The sequence below is a fragment of the Molossus molossus genome, unplaced genomic scaffold (genome assembly GCF_014108415.1).
Source record: "Molossus molossus isolate mMolMol1 unplaced genomic scaffold, mMolMol1.p scaffold_m16_p_11, whole genome shotgun sequence".
Classification (NCBI taxonomy): domain Eukaryota; kingdom Metazoa; phylum Chordata; class Mammalia; order Chiroptera; family Molossidae; genus Molossus; species Molossus molossus.
The window spans coordinates 9,714,583-9,737,516 of NW_023425346.1; the positions used below are offsets into that span (position 1 = coordinate 9,714,583).

The 22,934-nt window shown below is 36.1% G+C and overlaps 1 protein-coding gene across 5 annotated transcripts in view; it reads right to left on the minus strand.

Moving 5' to 3' along the window:
* The window catches only part of PTPN4 (protein tyrosine phosphatase non-receptor type 4), a 251,441-nt gene that overhangs the window by 65,323 nt on the left and 163,184 nt on the right, over positions 1-22,934 (minus strand). For all 5 annotated transcript variants that reach the window (XM_036254434.1, XM_036254430.1, XM_036254432.1 and 2 more), the window contains 2 exons: positions 8,953-9,021; positions 1,170-1,295 (listed from right to left, as the gene is read on the minus strand). In XM_036254434.1, coding sequence (XP_036110327.1) covers positions 1,170-1,295; positions 8,953-9,021 — 195 coding nt within the window. The remainder of the gene's footprint in view (positions 1-1,169; positions 1,296-8,952; positions 9,022-22,934) is intronic.

Genomic DNA, 22,934 nt, shown 5'->3' on the forward strand with positions numbered 1-22,934 from the left:
TAATACTGAATAACATATTGCAACCTCATAAATGACATAGTCACATAAATTACTGTCATTACTATTATTAATTATGATAGTTAACATTTGAGTACTTATTATGTGCATTATGTGCCAGGCATTATTCTAAGCATTTTATATGCATCACCTCATTTAACCCTCATAACAATACTTTAAGAAAGACACTATTATAAATATAATTTTGTAGATAAAGAAAATGGGAAAAAGAGATTAATTAATGTGCTCTAAGTTCCAATGTACAGTGACTCAAGGGCTCATGATCTTTACCACTATACTGTACTGTCTCTTTAAAATTTAGAAAAAATAATTTTTCAGATCATACCTATAATTGTTTCATTAATCAGAGCTACTGCTAATTAATTAATTCAATCATCTGGTTTAAATTTCTTGTTCCTGGTAACAAATGGATAAATGGCTGGAAAAGGGACCAGAAAAAGAAATTTCTATATTTTCTTCAAATAAGCTAATTAGCCTTCGAATACAGTCTCTTTTAAAAAAAGATGATTCTGCAATTAGCATGACAGAAACTTTTTAGTCTATTTCCTCTAATAGTAAGAAAGAATCTAGGTAGTAGATATCATTATGTGAACTAAACTTTTGAGGCATGCTTTACTTTCAAAATGGCATAAGTTTAATCTTTGGCCAACACACATCCATAAGTAACACAACTTTAATTTAGTGCACACTTATTGGACATTAATGTGTATAAAATATTTTTTAAAAAAGACTTCTTCAAATATTGTCTACCATACCAAAATTCAATTATTCTGCATATCAATTTATGAGTTAACAAAATCTGTCAATGTGCTCACTATACTTTTTTATTATTATGTTAATTATATACATATATTACAACACATTTGTTAGCATTATAAAATTAAGATAACATCTTTGACTAATACAAGTTGATCTTATTATTATTATTTATACCAAAGTATACACCTTTTGTGAGAAATCCTAGCGTGGAGCACATAAACAGTTAAGTGCTAAATAACACTGCTTCTTGGCATAGTTATGGCTAACCAGTGGTTGGGGTATGAGATTAAGAGAATCATAATCACTTAGAATTTTCAGACAGCATATGCTCCTTCAAAAATTCTGTCGGAGATCCACACGGAAAAGAATTATGCCGACAACAACCTACTTACTGATTAGGTGTTCCAGGTGGAGATCGTGATGGAAGGCTTTGTGTTTCTAACCTGTCATCAGATACTGAATTTCTGCTTACTACTTCCCAATCCATTAATTTTCGTGCCAAGGGTTTACTTGGGGATCTGCAGAAATAATTTAGTATGTAAAAAATTTGAATTTTATCCACCAAACTATAAACTAAAACTTAGAATTTGTATTATTACATCATATTCTAGATGAGTAAACATAAAGTGTTTACTTGTAAGAAATTACTGCACTTGGAGGCTATTTACCAAATAAGTTCCTAAGAAAGCAAATCTACTTTATATTAAGAAAAAAAAGACAAGCTATAAAAAGTAGGGGAGAGAACAGAGAAGAGGAGAAAAAGAGAAAAGAAAAAAAGAAGGAAAAAAACAAGGAATAAATGATTACCAAAGTTTTCTCTAATACTATACATGTTATAGATATTGCCTATTCCTATTCTAGAGTCTCTGAAATTCTACCTTTATTTTGGATGTATTAAACAATCCCTAGCATATTATCTCCTGATGTCCTTAAATCTAAACCCTGATCCTCTGCCTCTGTGAGGACAGGGCAAAAATGATAGTTATATATACTACATTTTATTTGTAATTTTTTTCCTCTTTATGTGTAGTAGGCCAGTGAATATTTTTATTTTCTTTTTAAAAACACATCTGGAAGGTTAACTATTCTGTCTCATGGTAGGGAGTAGAATATGTTTTGTTACCTATTTTTATATTGTCAGACATCATAGTGATAGAGTTGAGAACTAAATGATCTTTCAGAAAAGATATTGATCTTTGCATAGATCAAACACCCTTAGAATTTTAGGTAAGTTAACAACTAAAGTCTTTTTTGTATGCAAATTCAGGTAGTGGCCAAAATTCATGGAAAATATATGACATCTTTATAAACTTGAACTTTTTGAGATGCAGAGTTAATATGAAGGCTAATACTATGAATTAAGTTACTTATATAAAAACACATAATAAATCTTGTAAAAAATGATAGTTTTATATTTGAATAATAACTTCTCTGAAGAACACAGGAAAAAACTGGACTAAAAAGCATGGTAACAATGACTAAGAGTACTCAATAAAATGTACGTACATATGAGGAAGCGTTATAATAATGATGTGATAGGGACCCTAAATCCTAGTTTTGCCTTTTCAATTAGACAAATAACAGCTTTCTACATCTAAATATCTAAATTACCAGTAAAATGTATAATCTTAAGGTTCTACCCTACCTCCTGAATTTTAATACACGAGTATCTAAGTTTTCAGTGCAGTGTTTTAATCTTTTAATTTTACTAAACCACGGGTAACTTAAATTACTTATGAATCCAAACCACACAAGTGTCTATCATTTCATGTATTTATAGTCAAAGCCTTTTTGCTTTGGCCTAATAACATCTCCTTAAGTTAAAAACATTTAACATTTGCTAGGAGATGTAAATGTTATCGATTAAAAAAATGTTGACTCAGATTTCACTTTTTCATAAAGGAATTTGAAGCTATTAAAGCATGAACATTTCCCATTATCATGAGTTTAAATTTTAGGATTTTCTAATTTGAGATAACTCAGGACACCATTTAGTTCAAACCCCTCATATTACAATAAAATTTAAGTTACAATAAAATAAAAATAAAGCATATTATCTCATGTATTAGATTTTAAAACAAAGTAAAACATTTAAAAAGAAACCTTAGCATTTATGGCTCTTTTATTAATGCTAATTCTTAATGTTAACAAACTATTCTTTCTCATATATTAGATAACTAAATGTAAGCTGTAAGAGAGTTTACTAACTATGGTCAGGAGATCGACTACTTTCATTTTCTAAGAGGAAAAAAAAAAGTCATTTGAAGGAGGAAAAAAAATCCAGTTTTACTCACCTAGTATGAAGGGTCAGAACTCTTCACTATTGTTAATAAACTAAACATGGTTGTAAATGCTTTGCATTTAAAACTAACTTTCAGGTATTTTATTTTATTAACAGTTTTAACCTCAAAGACCCACCCACTCAAGCTTGCTGTCTATGTTTCCTGTTGAGTGTGGAAATTTCAGAGAAAAAAATACCACACTTCATCAGTGTGTTTGCAATGTGGTAAATTTATTTTCTGACCATGGCACCTTATTGCATGAGAACAATATTCTGCCTTCTTCTTAGATATTATATGACAATTGAAAAGTTGTGAAAGCAATTCAAAAAATCAATATATATGTAAAATAAAGTTCACTTATTTATTGTTGCTGAAGAAAAACCAACCTTACATGAAAGGTCGAAGGAGCAATCTGTTCTATTTATACTGCCAACTAAAATTCCATAAAGTGGACAAGAACTCTAGAATTCTCTAATACTTTAACAGAATGAGTTAATTGCTAAAAGCATTTGAGTATTTTGGTAGATATGCATCAGGATATCACAACAGGATTCTGATATATTATAAAAATCACCCCAGAAAAGCTTAATCTTTCAGTTAGCAGGACCATTAAAACAATACTATTAAAACCTTGTCCCAAGTGATGACTTATTACTTCAAGGAGAATTCACACAATTCTGGCATGACAAAATAAACAGGATGGCTATTCGGGGCTTATGATATTGGAATTTCAGCTTTACTATTCATTGACTAATACATACCTGTTTTATAAAATCACCTATTAAACAATTTCACCTTTTAATAATGCATACACAAAATGAAGAATGAAGATGCAGGTGTAACTATCTGTATGTTTCTCAAAATCTGATATGATCAAAATATTAAAACATTAACACTAATAAAGGAAGTCATTTGCACGTGATAATAACATTAATATATAAATAAATATACCTATAATTTGGTACTCATATTAGGACATCATACTAAAGTAGAAATAGTTATCAAATCATGTTTAGTATTTTTATAAATATCAAGCAAAAAAGTTTAAGCCTCTTATTAGGAAAAGAAGAAAAAAAGTGTTACTATTTTGTTATGGTAGTTTAAACAGAAAAGAATCAGAAAAACATTTACTCTGATTTTAACAAGTCTGAAAGGAGTGTTGCAAATAAGTTAAGAGCTAGAACAAATACATTTTAAATTAAAACAACAAAGTTGAGAGCAAGTAAACTCTTTCTCAAGAGCAATTTCAAGGGAAACAATGTGGAATTAACATTTTACTGTACAGATTCTTAGTACTGTCTAACTGGAAACAGGGACCTAGGACCATAAAAGGGAGGACTTTGGATAATTTCAGTAGCCATGTACACTGAGGTAGGCATCTTTGTGTTCTCACTTTTTTCCTCCTTTCCAAAATGACCAAGCTACTAATATAACACCGTTATTTATATTTAGTAGAGAAACAGAATATTTTCTTCACAGATCTAAAAATAAGACATAATAAATCAACTTCAAAACTTTTTTGGACAAATGTTGAAATGAATTATATCATTCAAATTCAAGTGAACTTATCACAGCAAAACACTATAGCTCTGATCACCTAAATCCTTCCTGTATCAAGGCATTCTCACTGTCGGTATTCCTGCTGGGTAGATTATTCAGACAAACCAGAATGAGGGTAAGCCAGAAATGAAAAAAATGAAAAGCAAATAATTTTATTATTCAAACATATACAAATCATGTTTTAATAATTTTTTTGTTTCAAATGTTCTTACTCCAAGGAACTTATAATATTTTAAATTTATTTTTATAAGCAGTCAGGGCACAGTACTGGCAAAGCCTCGGATAATCTCAGCAATGACTCAGAATCTAGAGACATGAAGTTGCAGGGTAAAGGGAAGAATCCTAAAGTTATATTTACAGGTTAGGATAAAAGGACTTAACTATTTAAACATTTACTGGCATTATAAACGACTGTAGATTTTTCAATATCAAAGAAAATGCCTATGATACGTTAAGTGATAAAAACAAGAAACAAAAAGTATAAAACAATTTTTAAAGCAAATGAAACATACACATACATACAATATATCTCTAAGTATATGTATGGCAAAATCTTGACTAGTAAATACCAAAAATTTTTTAAATGATTGTATTGGGGGTGAGGGGTCACAATCTTTCTTGGCATTGTTAGTTAAAAAAACAAACAAAAAACTATCATTTAATAATTATAAAAAACCATACAGAAATTTCTACTTTTGGAGGGAAGAGCTCCTTTAACTTCAGGAACACAAAGCTGGAATGTCTACAGATAAAGATTAAGAGCTAAATGAAAGTAAAATTACTTTCATTTAAAAGCCAGTGTGGCTCAGTGGATTGAGCACTGTCCCATGGAGTGAGAAAAAGCAAAATTTGCTAGTTTTCATTTATTAAAATTCTCAGGCCTCCAATGGCAGTAGATACCAAGTACATGAAATCTTTAATTTAAGGACTTACCCTCTCTAAGCCATTTTCACTGAAAACACACTGCTTCATTTAAAGAAAACACCTACCATATTCCACATATTTTTAGACCTGCGGCTACTGCAATGAATAAAACAGACAAAACTCCAGTCCTCATAGAGCTTACATTCTAGGGGATGAGACAGACAATAAACAAGATTATCTCTCATATCTCTGAGACAGGAAGGGTGTCTAGCATTCACCTATGTCATACAGAACAGCAAAAACCATTAGAGGTTAGAAGTGTTGGTAAGAACCTGAAATGCCTGGGGTAGAATCATGGCTATATCTCTTACTATCTGCACAATCTCAGGAATATTACTAAAATTTGATGTGCTCAGTTTTCCCCTCTGTAATGGCATTTACCTCACTGAGTTATGGGGATTGTGAGTTAATATAAAAATCAGCTGGCACAGATAAGTATAAAATAAATGTTAGATATTATTAAATTAAATGATCAACCTCTTTCTACTCATCGCCATCTAGCTGATTCTATCACAGCAGACACCGATCTCCCCCACCCCTGGTATTTTTATTATGGAATATTTTAAAAATAAACATAAGTAGAGAGAATAGTTTAATAAACCCTGTGTACTCAGAACCCAGGTTCAACAATTATCATGGTCAATCTCTCACCACAATTATTTTGAAGCAAATCCTAGAAATCGTATGATATTTGAAAATACTTTAATTTATCACTCTACCAGATTTTTTAAAAATGCAAGTCTGTTTATATCCCCTTCCATGCTCTTAGCCTCCATTGGTTTCCACTTAACAGCCAAAATACTTACATTTCTAGCACAGGATCACACAAGTTCTGGCTGCTTCCTACCTCTCTAAACATCTCCTCTACCACTGCCTTGCTCACTCTGGTCCATTATCAGCCTGCTGTTCCTGAAACATAAGGAGGTTCCAGTTTCCACAGCTGTGCACTGCCTTTGTCTTTTATTGATATTAGATTATCTGTTGTACCAATAAGAATTTAAACTCCATGGGAGTAATATGTGTCTTGTTATTCACTATATTCCCAGGGCCTAAAACAATGCTCAGCACAGTAGGTCTTCAACAAACACTAGCAGCCACTGTCAGTAACTCTCCCACTCTGGAGCTCTGCCTCTGAATATTTAATCATCCTGTCGGATAATTCTGTTAAGAGTGTTGCTCAGGCATATCAAACTAGACCTGTGCTAATTTAATACCTTCTTTCCATTACAAATTTGTTCTCCCTCCAATATCCCATCTGTTGTATGTCACTCAAACCTGACAGTCTTTCTAGATATTCCCGTCGCAAACACATATCCCATTGGTCAACAACTGCTAGTTCTACTTACAAATGTTCTCCAAATCTGATCCTGTTCTCCATTTCATTGCCAATGATTTGGTTCTGGCCTTCATTATTTTTAACTTGGATTACTGCAATAACCTGGTCTCTGGGCACCCAGTCTTTACACTTCTAATTGATTGTGTATCCTTGCTCATAAAACTATTTTCTAAAACATAAATTTAATCATGTCACTTCACTTGTTAAAAGTAAATGGGCTACCAACAGATCCTAAAAATATGAAGATTAACTAAATGGCACCCAAATGAAAAGCAACATTTTTCTTAATATGATTTAAAAATATATGGAAGTAGCTGGATAATAAATATCATGTTTCTCAAAATATTTGTTTTGTTTTTAACTCTTCACCAGAGGATATGCTTTTATTGATTCTGAGAGAAAAGGAGAGAGAGAGAGAGGGAAACATCTAAGTGAGAGAGAAACATCGATCAGTTGCCTCCTGTATGTGCCCCAATCAGGGCTTGAACCTGTAACCTAGATGTGTGCTCTGACCGGGAACTGAACCCATAACCTTTTGGTGTGCAGAACAATGCTCCAACCAACTGAGCCACCCAGCTAGGGCTCTTAACATGTTTTAAAAAATGGTAATGAGCCTGGTCAGTGTGGCTCAATAAACTCAGTGTCATCTCATGGACTGGGAGGTCCCAGTTCGATTCCCAGCCAGGACACATGCCTGGCTTGTGGACTCAGTCCCCAGTAGGAGGTGTGCAGGAGGCAGCCGATTGATGCTTCTCTCTCCCCCTTCCTCCTTAAAAAAATCAATAAAAACATATTTAAAGTAAACAAAGAGCTCTGGCCACTTTTGCTCAGTGTTTAGAGCATCGGCCCGTGGACCAGAGAGATGCGGGTTCGGTTCCTGCTTAGGGCATGTACCTTAGTTGCAGTTTGTCCCCAGCCCCAGTTTGGTTTGTGTGGGTGGCAACCACTCGATGTGTCTCTCTCACATCAATGTTTCTCTCTCTCTCCCTCCTGCTCTATCTGAAGATAAATACAAAAAGTGTCCTCTGGTTAGGATTAAAAAACAACAACAACAAAAACAAATAAATAAGAAAGGTAACAAGCCCTGGCCAATTTGGTTCAGTGGTTAGAGAGTCAGCCTACAGACCAAAGGGTCACAGGTTCGATTCCTGGTCAAGCGCACGTACCTGGGTTGCAGGTCTGATCCCCAGCCTCAGTCGGGGCTGTGCGGCAGGCAACCAATCAATGTCTCTCTCTCTCCCCCCTCCCTCCCTGTCTTCCTTCCACTCTATCTAAAGGTAAAAATAAACAAACAAAAAACAATAAAAAAGTGGTAATGAACCATGCAATAAAATGTTATATTTATTTAATAACACTTGATTCAGCATAGTCAGAGCAACAGTGCTTAGCACAAGGTTAATTTATTTCATGTAAAAAGAACAAACAAAAAACCCAGAAAATAAATACACTAGACAAACCATTTCATAATTCCCTCAACAAAATTTGCTGTTTAATTAAAGGAAGAATCAGGTGATAATTCTGTAATAATATTTGGAAAAAGAGTTTTTAGTAGTTTTAATATTTCTTCTATAATAGCTAGGGTCTGGAAACAGCCCAAGCGCCCATCAGTAGATGAGTGGATAAAAAAGCTGTGGTACATTTACACAATGGAATACTATGCAGATGTAAAAAAGAAGAATCTCTTACCCTTACGACAGCAGAGGGACCTAGAGAGTTTATGCTAAGCAAAATAAGCCAGTCAGAGAAAGACAAGTATCATATACTCTCATTTATATGTGGAATGTAATGTACAAAATAAACAGATGAACAAAATATATCCAGAGACATGGAAGTAGGGAACAGACTGACAAACCTCAGAGGCAAGGGGGGAGGAGGGGTAGAAATAGATAAGCCACAGAACTTATATGCATAACCTATGGACACAGACTAGAGTATGGTAAAGTCCTAGGTGAAGGCAGGAGTGGGGTGAAAGGGGACAATAGGGGAAAAAGAGGGGATATCTGTAATGCTTTCAACAGTAAAGATAAATTTAAAAAGAACAAAAACAAAGACACTGAAACAAAAGTGGCTTACCTTGCAAATACCCTGTCCTTATTTGCTTTTTCTTTGCCATACTGAACTGACTGGACTTCAGTTCTCCCGCTGAAATACACAAATATGCACAATAATAAAATATTGAAGACAATTATAAAATAACACATAATATGAATATATTACAATCTCATAAGAGACAAGATATTTCTAGCAAAGAATAAGAAGGAAAGACTGAATTACATTCCATTTCTACCTGAATAGATCAAGCTTAATTATAGCTGTTCCATTAATCAACAAAGATGTATACCACAGATACTTCCTTTTCAGACACTTCTTTATTTGACAGTAAATGTGAGAGAAATAATTTTGCATAACAGGAATTCCTCCTATGATATGCCTGGGAAAGCACTCCCTCTAGGTTGTTGTGTCTCAGCTCAGCTAAGCCCTGCCTGTAGCCTACAGGTCTGTGGGTAGCTAGTGTCTCTACTACTACTTAATGAAGGGCCTGAAACATAAACATCTTGAAGAACAGCTCTTTCCTGAGACAAGCTTTTCCTTTGTGTAATGGTTATTGGTATAAAAACTGGTTACATCTTCAAATCCTTTCATGTCCAGACACAGGCAATTCCTGATTTTTGTATATATAAAAAGGAATTAAGAACAGAAATACAGTTTGGGGCTGAGCACTATAGGGTATTTGTCTTGAAGCTGATTTGTCTAGCAGCATACTGTTTGTGCATGAGAACTGATCCTCCTTTGTGGCACACCAGTTTTTAGAACAAATTTGTTAAATAGAACTTGGTTCTCATAGAACTTGTTACATGACACATCATATTAACTTCAAATGTTCATAAATGTCTAATATATCAAATATAAACACTTACATATGTAGATATCTAATACATATAAAAGCAGCCATACAGGTTCCTAAAGCTAAGCGAACAATCTTAAGATCATCTTCAGGGATAAGTATATAAATGTGAATAGAATGGCATGTCGAAGTTTTAATAGAAAAGCAGAAATGTTACTAGGATTTTTAAATTCAGGTAAGTTGAAGTTTCTTAACAAATTATATTCCCTCTACTAAGATAAACTATACTTGCAGCTGTGAACAAGGTATCAAATTAAGATTCACTGCTGTTTTGTATTTCCACAGCGGAACGATGATTTTAATTCCCTGGATATCTTGGAACAGAGATAATAAGGGTATGTGTATAAGGAGGTTGGTGGAAGACTAAATCCTGATATTTTGACTTCCATCTCTCCATTGAAATAATATTTCAACATTTATGGTATTATATTAGTTCTGGCACTCCCAAACATTGCTTACTATAAAGGAAAAAGTCATTTACTTAATGTATACCCCTCTGTAACAGGACTTTGTCTAGATAAAATTTGCCATGCTGCCATTCCCATCTCATTTACAAAATTATTCAATCAAAAATGCTTGGGCCTGGCTGGTGTGGCTCAGCGGTTGAGCATCGACCCATGCACCAAGAGGTCGCCGGGTCAATTCCCAGTCAGGGCACATGCCCAGGTTGTGGGTCAAATCCCCAGTAGGAGGCATGCAGGAGGTGGCCGGTCGATGTTCTCTCATCAATGTTTCTATTTCTCTCCCTCTCTCTCTGAAATCAATATAGAAAAAAAAATTTTTAAGTCCTTGGTAATGTTTTAAAGTTCTGTAGACTACAAACATAAAACTTAATTTACAACTATAAAATATATGGTTAATATATACACTAATTTAATTTAATTCAATGTTAACTGAGCTGTCATAGTCCTCACTCTGTCCTGTGTTCTGCTAAGTTTTGTGAAATGCTAGAGTCAACAAACTGTATTTTCTAGGTTTCTTTGCAAGGTGGCTTTCACTTAGGTTCTCCTTTTTTCTTGTGGGAGATTAGAGAGTAGACCAAGTCAAAAGCAGAAGACTAGCAGATGATGGTAGCTGCTGAAACAATAGTGGGGACAGTACACAGGGATAAACAGCACCTTGTAGATGGTACCATCCTGACCACATCAGCACCAGAACTGACTGGGTCAGTGTATCAAATGGTGTAGTAGCCAGTGCAAGCTTGTGGACTCCAGCACAGAAGTAACACAAGCTTCTGATCCTTTTTGCTTCTCCAAAAACCATCCTTCTCCCATTTGCTTCTCCAGCCTAACACCTGCGTAATCAATTCTCTCAATTAAATTGCTTTTATTTGAAAATTCAAAAGGGCTTTCTGTTTTGCTCACTGATAAATTAATTCTCCAGTGAAATGCATTCAAATGGGACATTTACTCCAAAGGCTGGATTCACAAACTGAATTTCATAAAGATAAAACTTAAGTATGAAAGGACAATTACAGGTTTATATTTTATATTATCGATAATATTATTCTTTAGGTTCAAGATTATTATAACTCATTTATTTTTCAATTAGTTTACATTCAATATGATTTTGTATTAGTTTCAGGTGTACAAAATAGTGGTTAGACAATCACATACTTTACAAAGTAGTTCTCCCTCCCAAATATTTCTATTTTTTAAAAGTAAATTTATTTTATTTATTGTTGAAAGTATTACAGATGCCACCCTTTTCCACCATTGACCCCCATCCCTACCACTCCCACTCACCTCCTGTCTTCCCCAACCTAATGTCCATATCAACTGGTTGTGCATATATGCATATAAGTTATTTGATTTATCTCTTTCCACCCCTTCCAACTCCTATCCCTCTTAGGTTTGTCAGTCTGTTCCCTACTTCCATGATTTTGGATCTCTTTTGGCCAACAGCTTATTTTATTATGTTCCAAAAATAAGTGAGATGATATGGTATTGTCTTTCTCTGACTAGCTTATCTCACGCAACATAATACTCTCCAGGTCTCTCCATGTCCAAAGGGTAAGAGATCACTCTTTCTTACAGCTGCAGCGTACTCCATTGTGTAAGTGTACCACAGCTTTTCTTTTTATTCAATCATCTACTGATGGGCACTCGGGCAGTTTTCAGATCTTAGCTATTGTAAATGGCACTGTTATGAACATAGGAATGCTTCCTGATTGGTGTTTCAGGCTTCTTAGGATATAATCCAAGAAGTGGGATCACTGGGTCAAATGGCGGTTCCATTTTTAACTTTTTGAGGAAACATCATATTTTTTACTATAGTGGCTGCACCAGTCTGCATTCCCACCAGCAGAGTACCTTTTTCTCCACATCCTTGCCAGCATTTGTTGTTTGGGGATTTGTTGATGGCAGCCATTCTGGCAGGTGTGAGGTGATATCTCATAGTTGTTTTAGTTTTCATCTCTCTAATGATTAGAGATAAAGAGCATTTTTCCATATGTCTCCTGGACATTTGTGTGTCCTGTTTGGAGAGTGTCTATTTAGGTCCTACGCCCATTTTTTAATTGGACTGTTTGTCTTCCTTTTGTTGAATTGTATGAGTACTCTATATAGTTTGGATATTAATCCCTTATCTGATGTATCATTGGCAAATATGTTCTCCCAGAAAGTGGGTTCCTTTTTCATTTTGATGGTGATTTCTTTTGCTGTGCATAAGCTTTATAGTTTGACGTAGTCCCATGTATTAATTTTTTCCTTTGTTTCTCTTGCCCCAGGCAATGTAGCAGTGAAAATTCTGCTATGTGTGATGTCTGAGATTTTTCTGCCTGCATTTTCTTCTAAAATTTTTATGGTTTCATGGGTTACATTTAAGTCTTTTATTCATTTCAAATTTATTCTTGTGTATGGTGTAAGTTGGTGGTCTAGTTTCATTTTTTTTTTTTTGCATGTACCTGTCCAATTTTCCCAACACCATTTATTGAAGAGACTGTCTTTTCTCCACTATATATTATGCTCTTGCCTCCTTTGTCAAATATTAATTGTGCATACTGTCTTTGGTTGATATCTGGATTCTGTTCTGTTCCATTGATTGATACACCTGTTCTTGTGCCAGTACCAGGCTCTTTTGGTTATGATGGCTTTGTAGTATAACTTGACATCTGGTATTGTGACCTGTCCTATTTTGTTCTTCGTTTTCATGATTGCTGTGGCTATTCCAGGTCTTTCAAGGTTCCATATAAACTTTTGAAGCATTTGTTCTAGATTTGTAAATTATGCTGTTGGTACTTTTATAGGGACTGCATCAAATCTATAGATTGCTTTAGATAATATGGACATTTTAGTGATGTTGATTTTTCCGATCCATTAACATGTATATGTTTCCACTTTTTTATATCTTCCTCTATTTCTTTTTTCTATCTCCTATAGTTTTGTGAGAACAGGTCTTTTACCTCCTTGGTTAAGTTTTTCCTAGGTATCTTATTTTTGTTGCAGTGGTAAAAGTGACTTTTTTTAGTTTCCCTTTCCAAGTATTCATTATTGGTGTATAAGAATGCCATCAGATTTCAGGACGTTAATTTTGTATCCTGCTACTTTGCCGAATTCATTTGTTAAATCTAATAGATTTTTGATGGTCTTTAGGATTTTCTCTGTACAATGTCATGTCAACTGCAAATAACGAGTTTCACTTCCTCCTGTACAATATGGATCCGTTTTGTTTTCTCTTCTGGTCTAATCACTGTGGCTAAGACTTCCAGTACAATGTTAAACAAGACTGGAGAAAGTGGCATCACAGTCTTGTTCCTGTTAAGGGAAATGTTTTTTGTTTTTGACCATTGAGTATGATGTTGACTATAGGTTTTTCAATATATGGCCTTTATTCTGTTGATATATGATTCCTTGATTCACACTTTGCTGAGCATTTTTATCAGAAATGGGTGCTGGATTTTGTGAAATGCTTTTCCAGCATCTACTGATATGATCTAATGATTTTTATCTTTTATTTTCTCTATGTGATATATCACATTTATTGATTTGCAAATATTGTACCAGCCTTGCATCCCACTTGGTCATGGTGAATGTTTTCAATGTATTGCTGGATCTGATTTGCTAATATTTGTTAAGAATTTTGGCATCTATATTCATCAGGGGTATTGGCCTGTAGTTTTCTTTCTTGGCAGTGTCTTTATCTGGTTTTGGAATTAGAATTATTCTGGGCTCATAAAAAAAGTTTGGAAGTCTTCCTTCCTCTTGAATTTTTTGGAATAGTTTGAGGAAAATGGGTGTTGGCTCTTCTTTGAATGTTTGGTAAAACTACCCCATGAAGCTGTCTGGGCCCAGGCTTTTGTTTGCTGGGAGTTTATTGATTACATCTTCAATTTCCTTAGTTGTTATTTGTTTGTTCAAGTTTTCTATCTCTTCCCAGTTCAGTTTTGGGAGACTGTGTGATTCTAAATATTTGTCTTTTTCTCCTACCTTGTCCAATTTGTTGGCGTATACTTGTTCACAGTATTTTTTAACAATCCTTTGTATTTCTGTGGTGTCAGTTGTTACTTATCTTTCATTCTGATTTTGTTTATTTCGGTCCTCTCTCTTTGTTTCTTGGTGAGTCTGGCTAAAGTTTCATTAATCTTGTTTATTTTTTTCAAAGAACTAGCTCTTTGTTTCACTGATGTTCTGAACTGTGGTTTTTTTTTGTCTCTTAAGTCATTTATCTCTGCTCTGATCTTTACTATTTCTTTCCTTCTACTTTCTCTGGGTTTTTCTTTTTGTTTACTTTCTAGTTCTTTAAGTTGCAGGGTTACATAGTCTATTAGAAATGTTTCTTGTTTCTTGAGGTAGGCATGTAGTGTTATGAACTTCCCTCTCAGGACTACTCCTGCTGTGTCCCATAGATTTTGTGTTGTTGTGTGTTCATTTTCACTGATTTCCAGGAAGTGTTTTATTCCTTTCTTGATCTCCTTGGTAACCCATTCATTGTTTAATAATATGCTGTTTAGCCTCCATGTATTTGAATGTTTTTGAGTATTTTTTATTGCAACTAATTTTTAGTTGCATGCCATTGTGATCCAAGAAGCTTGATATAATTTCAATCTTCTTGAAGAGACTTAGTTTGTGTCCTAACATGTGGCCTATGTACACTGAATGTCCCATGTACACTGGAGAAGAATGTGAATTCTGCCATTTTGCAATGTAATTTTCTGTAAATATCTATTAAACCCATTTGATCTAGTGTATCATTTAGAGTCTGTTTCCTTGTTAATTTTTTGTCTAGAGCAGTGGCTCCCAACCTGTGGGTCGCGACCCCTTTGGGGGTCGAACGACCCTTTCACAGGGGTCGCCTAAAACCATCGGAAAACATATTTCCAATAGTGATTCATAACAGTAGTAAAATTACAATTATGAAGTAGTAACAAAAATAATTTTATGGTTGGGGGTCACCACAACATGAGGAACTGTATTAAAGGGTCACGGCATTAGGAAGGTTGAGAACCACTGGTCTAGAGGATCTATCCAGTGATGTCAGAGGGGTGCTGAAGTCCCCAGCTATGATTGCATGCTGTCAATTTCTCCTTTGAAGTCCTCCAGAAGGTTTTAAATATATTCTGGTGCTCCTATATTAGGTGCATATATTTTTACCAAGGCTCCATCCTCCTGTTGGATAGATCCTTTCACTATTATGCAGTGTTCTTGTCTCTAGTTATGGCCTTCATTTTGACGTCTATTTTATCAGATATGTGTATTGCTACCCCACCCTTTTTCACTTCCATTTGCTTAGAAATTTTTTCCATCCTTTCACATTCAACCTGTGTGAGTCTTTCGTTGTGAGGTGAGTCTCTTGCAAACAACATAGATGAGTCATGCTTTCTTATCCATTCAGCTACTCTGTGTCTTTTGATGGAAGCACTTAATCTATTTACATTTAAGGTTATTATTCATATATACTTATTTATTGCCATTTTTAATCCTCACCAGAGGACATTTTCAACATTTTGTTGAGATAGAGTGGGAGGAAGAGAGAGAGAGAGAAACATCGATGTGAAAGGGACACATCGAGTGGCTGCCACCCACACGACCCAACCAGGGCTGGGGACAAACTGCAACCGAGGTACATGCCCTTAGTGGGAACTGAACCCGGGTCTCTCCAGACCACAGGCCGATGATCTAACTGCTGAGCCAAACCGGCCAGGGCTTTATTGCCATTTTTATTATGGCTATGTTTTTCTCTTTATTTCTTCTGTTTATTACTGCAGTCCTTTCAACATTTCTTGCAGGGTTGGTGCTAATATATTCCTTTAGTCTTTTTTTGTCTGGGAAGCTCTTTTATTTAAAAAAATTTTTTTCATTTATAAATTTTTAGAGAAAGAGGAAGGGAGAGGTAGGGAGAAATGGAAACACTGATGAAAGAGAACATCAATTGGCCGCATCCTGCATGCCCCTGACCAGGAATCAAACCTGCAACCTCTTGGTGCATGGGTCTATGCTCAACCAGTGAGTTACACCGGCCAGGCTGTCAGGGAAGCTCTTTATTTCACCTTCTATTTTGAATGCTAGCTTGCTGGATAGAGTAGTCTTGGATTCAGATCCTTGTTTTTCATGACCTTGATTACTTCATGCCATTCCCTTCTGGCATGCAGTGCTTCTGTTGAGAATCCAGCTGACAGCCCTATGGAGGCTCCTTTGTAGGTAACCTGTTGCTTTTCTCTTGGTGCCTTTAAGATCCTGTCTTTAATTTTTGGAATTTTAATTATGTGTGTTGGCATGGACTTCTTTGGGTTCTTCTTGAACTTTTATGCTTTTTCCCTTCACCAAGTGAGGGTTCCTGCCACTATCTTCAAACAGATTCTCTAACCCTTGCTCACTTTCTTCTTCTGGTACTCCTATGATGTGGATGTTGTTGTTTCATGTTGTGTCACATCTCTCTTAAACTGTCATCCTATACTTATTTATTTATTTACTTACTTATTCATAAATCCTCATTCAAGGATACTTTTTACCATTTTTATGTTCAGCTGGGGGTGGGGTGGGTAGAAATCAACATGAGAGAAGACAAATCGACTGAATGACTCCCACATGAGCATGACTAGGGGCACGGATCAATCAGATCAATCAGCAATCAACGTATGTGCCCTTGATCAGAATCAAACCCGTGACTCTTTGGTCCATGGGCTGATGCTCTACCACTGAAACAAACCAGCCAGGGCTGTTCTCCTGTTTTTAATTGTTTTTTTCTTTTTGGTTCTCTGACTGAGTGATGTTTTTCTACTGTTCTCTAATTTGCTGATTTGATCCTTGGCTTCCTCTAATCTGCTGGTTATTCCTTCCAATGTGTTCTTTATTTCTGCTACGTCATTCTTCATTTCCACTTGGTTTTTCATTTCCAATTGGTTGATTGTCACTGTTTCCGTATCTTTACTCATGATGTTGAGCTTCCTCATAATCACTACTCTGAACTTTACCTCTGATAACTTGCTTAATTCAATTTCATTTATCCCTTCTTCTCTATAATTCTCTTGTTCTTTCATTTGGGATTTGTTATTGTTTCATCCTTTTGGATGTCTCGGTGGGTTTTGGAGCCTGTCAAATTTTCCTTGTGGGTGTCAGTATTCTGCTGATTGTGGCTCCCTCTACTGGGTTTAAATGAGTATGGAAGGGACCATGTTAAACACCAATGTCTTGTCTTTCCTGGGTAGAGTCACAAGCCACGCAGATTCAAGGATCCTGGAGCTTTTGCCTGCTGACTGGCTGTTTGTCTCAGTTACTGAATGAGCCTCAGGTTGTAGCCCTCAGCTGAATAAAAACTCCCTGAGGTGGACAGAATGAGAGGATTTCCAGTAGGTGGGGCAACTGCTTTCTCCTGGGCTAAAGCTGCTTTGAGGGATAGTGGTTTCTGCAGTGCGGGGGTTATTGGCTCAGCACAGGGGTCCAGGTCTCAGCCTTCACATTTCAGTCCCCAGAGCCATGACCCCCAAGGCTGAGACAGGTCCAAAGCTCAACACTTTCTGAGGCTTTTCTATACCTAGCTGTTAATAAGTCTCAGGTGACACTTTATGAGTAGGGTAGTGTTGACTTCCCGAGGGAGGGGCAGTTGCTTGTCCCCCAGGCTAGTTCTGTCTGGGAGGGGTTCTTTGAGGGAAATGGCTACAGTTGTCCCTCACCACTTCGCGTTTCGATTCTTGCAGCTTCACTCAATTGTTTTTTTTTCAAATAATATACTATATTGAAAAAGCTGCGATAGAGTGAAGCCGCGAAAGTCGAAGTGCAAAGTGTCGAGGGATGACTTTATATAAATAAAGAATCCTACTTTGGCCCTGGCCGGTTTGGCTCAGCGGTTAGAGCGTCAGCCTGCGGTCCTGAGAGACCCGGGTTCGGTTCCCGCTAAGGGCACGTACCTCGGTTGCAGTTTGTCCCCGGCCCTGGTTGGTCGTGCGGGTGGCAGCCACTCGATGTGTTCCTTTCACATCGATGTTTCTCTCGGTTCCTCTCTCTCCCTCCCACTCCACCTGAACAAAAAATGGAAAAATGTCCTCGGGTGAGGATAAAAAAAAAAAAAAAAAGAATCCTACTTTGTGGAAATCCATTTATTGCAGTACAGTCTGGAACTGACTAACCGTGATAAATGAGGGTCGACTGTACTGACCTGTGAAGGAGTGACTCAGCTTAGAGCTCCTGATAGCCTCCTTCTCAGCAATCCCCCAAGTGCCATGAACCTCCGACTCCCCTCACACAGTTCCAGTCTAGTTGCCCTCCCTCTGCTGGATCCCAAGGTGCATGGCTGTAGCTGTAATTTAGTGCACTGGCCCTTCAGGGAAGTGCTGTGAGTTCCCAGCTCCTCTGCTCTGGTGATTTTCTCAGCCAGGTGTTATGTGAGGGCCTTTCCCTGTTCTGCCACTCTGTACTGGGGAGCCGAATTGGGGTTTTAATCCCCAATTTCTCAGAGGGAATTCATCACAGCTAAGACAGCCCTCAGCTGCTGCCTGTGGGTACCCAGCCAGCCCTCTCACACCTTCAGAGCTCCCACCAGTCTTGACTTGGGGTCCTCTTTATGTCCCTGGTTATAAGGGTTCTCTCCAGGTGCTCTTCAGTTGGTTTTTCTAGATGGCTTATCTTTATTTTAGTTATAATTCCAGTTTGGTCCTGGGAGACGGTCTATGTAGCTTCTGTTCACTCTGCTGCCGTTTTTCTCTCTCCCCGCAATATTTCAAGTACCCATTTGACACCATCATTACATTTTTTATTATATTCCCTATGTTGTACATTACATCCCTGTGACTATTTTGTGACAACTTATTTGTACTTCTTAATGCCTTCAGCCTTTTCACCCAGCCCCTCAACCTCCCTCCCTTCTGGCAATCATCAGTCTCTTCTCTGTATCTATGAGTTTGTTCCTATTTGTTCTTTTTATTTTATTCTTTAGATTCCACATATAAGTAAAATCATATGGTATTTGTATTTCTGTCTGACTTATTTCACTTATCATAATACTTTCTATGTCTATCCATGCTGTCACAAAAGGTAAGATTTCATTCTTTATTTATGACCAAGTAATACTGCCTTGTATATATGTACCACCATTCTTTTATCCACTAGTCTATTCATAGGCACTTGGGTTGCTTCCATAGCTTGGGTACTGTAAATAACACTGCAGTGAATACAGAGGTGCACATATTCTTCTGAATAGTGTTTTGAGTTTCTTCAGATATATACCCAGAAGAAAATATGCTGGGTTGTAAGGCAGTTCCATTTTTTAAGGAAACTCCACACTGTTTTCCACAGTGTGCTCCAGTCTGCATTCCCACCAACAGTGCACCAGGGTTCCCTTTTCTTTTTTTAATCCTCACCTGAGGATATTTTTCTATTTATCTTCAGATAAAGTAGAAGACAGAGGGAGGAAGAAAGAGAAAACACCAACGTGAGAGGAACACACCAACTAGTTTCCTCCTGCACCTGGTTGACCCCAACCAGGGCTGGGGATGAACCGCAACCAAGGTACGTGCCCTTGGCTGGAATCGAACCCGTGACTCATTGGTCTGCGAACCAATACTCTACCACTGAGTCAAACTAGCAAGGGCCAGGGTTCCCTTTTTTTCACATCCTCACCAATACTTGTTGTTTGTTGATTTACTTATGATAGCCATTCTGACAGGTGTGAGGTGATATTTCATTGTGCTTTTTCTCTGATGAGCAGTGATGTTGAACATCTTTTTACATCCCTTGGCCAACTGTATGTCCTCTTTGGAGTAGTGTCTATTTAGAATGTCTATTTTTTAATTGAATTTTTTGGTGTTGACTTTTATGAGTTCTTTAATAATTTTGAACATTAACCTTTAGGGGTTCAGGATTATTGAACAAAATGTACCGTAATCTAAGAACACTAAATTCTGACAGTAAAATATTTATCTTTAGAACAATAAAAAAATAACAGCTGGAATATATCTTGTAAATATATGAGATTATAGCCCAGTTGGTGTGGCTCAGTGGTTGAGCGTCGATCCATGCACTAAGAGGTCACCAGTTTGATTCCTGGTCAGGGCACATGCCTGATCCCCAGTGCAGGGCATGCAGAAGGCAGCCAATCAATGTTCTCTATCATCAATGTTTCCATCTCTCTCTCCTTCTCCCTTCCTCTGTCTCTGTAATATATCAATAAAAAAAGAAAAAAAAGAATACAAGATTGTAAGTAAGCAAAACAATATAGAGGCTGGCCGGTGTGGCTCAATGGATTGCGCATCGTCCCACAGACTGAGAGGTCCGGGTTTGATTCCCAGTCAGGACACATGCCCAGGATGCAGGCTTGATCCCTGTTAGGGGGCATACAGGAAGCAGCTGAGCGATTATCTATCTCACATCAATGTTTCCCTCTCTCTCCCTTCCTCTCTAAAAATCCAATAAAAACATATTTTAAAAAACATAGAAAAGCATTAAAAGATTAGAAAAAATTAACCAACAGGAGCCAGACTCCTATCTCTAAAAAATCATCTCCATTGTAATCAGGTAAAATTATTCTTAAACTCAATTTATACACAGAAAAGGCTACAAATTTGAACATAATTCTATTACAACGTGATCATGCTATTATATGTGTCACTTTTAATAAAAATAATATTAATTTCCCTTTAAATAAAAAGACTGCCATTCATAAAAAAAAAAAGAATAGATTAGAAAAACCTTAAGGAGTAAGTGTATTAATATTTAATTTTTGTTAATATGGATTCTCATACTTCCATTAGTCCCTTGCTTCCTCTTGTTTTCTTAGTTTTATTATTTTTACTTTGTCAAAGTTTATATAATTTTCCAATTCTATTCTATAGTCATAATTCTTAACAGTGTTCAAGAATTGGTTCTATATTTAAAGGGTTTAATCTTCATTCTTAGTTCTTTATATGATCATTTTCCTTGAGCTATTTTAATTGATTTGAGAGGAAAAAATAGAGAAAAAAACATCAGTTTGTTGTTCTACTTATTTATGCATTCATTGTTTGATTCTGGTATGTGCCCTGACTAAAGATTGAATCCATAACCTTGGAGGGACAATGCTCTAACCAACTGAGCTACCCAGGGTTGGTGCATGAGCTATTTTAATACATTTCTTGAATAGCTGAATTTTATCATTAAATTTTTGTTCAATATGGCTTCAGAGATGTTATAGTCTGTGAAGATTTTTATTTTGTTAATGTCTATCTATTGACTTTAGATTTCAATGGCAATCTGGCTAAGTGTAATTTTTTTGGTCGTATTTTTCCCCTTTTAGACATGGTAGACAAGCTACATATAAGCCTGGAGAAAAGATTTTTTTAAAATATGTTTTTATTAATGTTTTAGAAAGATAGGAGAGGAGATAGAAACAGTGATGCAAGAGAGAAACATCAACTGGCTGCCTCCTGCATGACCCCTACTGGGGACTAAGCCCATAACCTGGGCATGTGCCCTGACCGGGAATCAAACTGGGACCTCTCAGTCCATGGGACAATGCTCAATCCAGAGCCACACTGGCCAGGCTGTTTTTTTAAAAAACTATGTTTAATTGATTTTAGAAAGAGGAAAGGAGAGGGGGAGGGGAGGAGAGAGAGAGAGAAAGAAACATTGATTGGCAGCCTCCTGCACGGCCCTTGCAACTGGAGATCGAGCCCACATAAAGATTTTAAAACGATAACAGGAATGTTATAAATTTTATGTCAAAAAATTCAACAACTTAGATGAAACAGATAAATTTCTTGAAAAACAACCTGCCAAAGCTTGCTCAGGAAGAAAGAGAAATGAAGAATTTGAATATGTTGTTCAAAAGCTTCCTATAAATAACTTCTGCCCTAGATGAATTAACTGGTAAATTCTATCAAACACTTCAAAAGGAATTAATACCAATGCTACAAAAACTCTTCTTGAAAGTTGAAAATAAGGGAATACTTCCCAACTCATTTAATGAGGCCAAAACCTGACAGCGACATTACTAAAAAACTACCGAACAATATCCTTCATGAACATGAATACATAAATTCTAAGCAAAATTTTAGCAAACTGTATAAAATTATATATGAAAAGGGTAAAACATGATGACGAACTGGGGTTTATCTCTGGAATGTAGGGTAGGTTTAACACTTGAAACTCATCAATGTCATTCATCATATAAAGAAACTAAAAAAATAAAAAAACAAATAAAAGCTTTGCTTCTAAGAGAAAAAAAAAAACCCACAAAACAAAACAAAAAAATTTAAAAAATAATTCAAAAAGAGAAAAAACAAAGAAAGTTGGAAGACTAATACTACTAAATTTAAGACTTATTATATATAAGTCCAGAAATAAGTCCACGCAAATCTGAACTATTGATTTTCAACAAAGGTGCAACAGCAATTCAGTGGGGAAAAGGGTAGTATTTTCAGCAAATCATGCTGGAACAACTGGATATTCATATGCAAAAACAAAAACAAACAAGAAAAGCCCCCTAACAATCACCACTAATAAAATGAAAAGATAACAACAGGTACTGGTGAGAATGTGCTTAGTGGAATTCTCATACATTGCTGGTGGGTACACACAATGGTACAAACCCCTCTGAAAAAAGAACTGTCAGTTTCTCCAAAGTTAAACATATATCTACTACATGATCTAGCCATTCCACTCCTGAGAATTTAATCAAGAAAAATTTAAGCAAACATCCATACAAATATTTCCACATGAATGTTCACAACAGTTTTATTTAT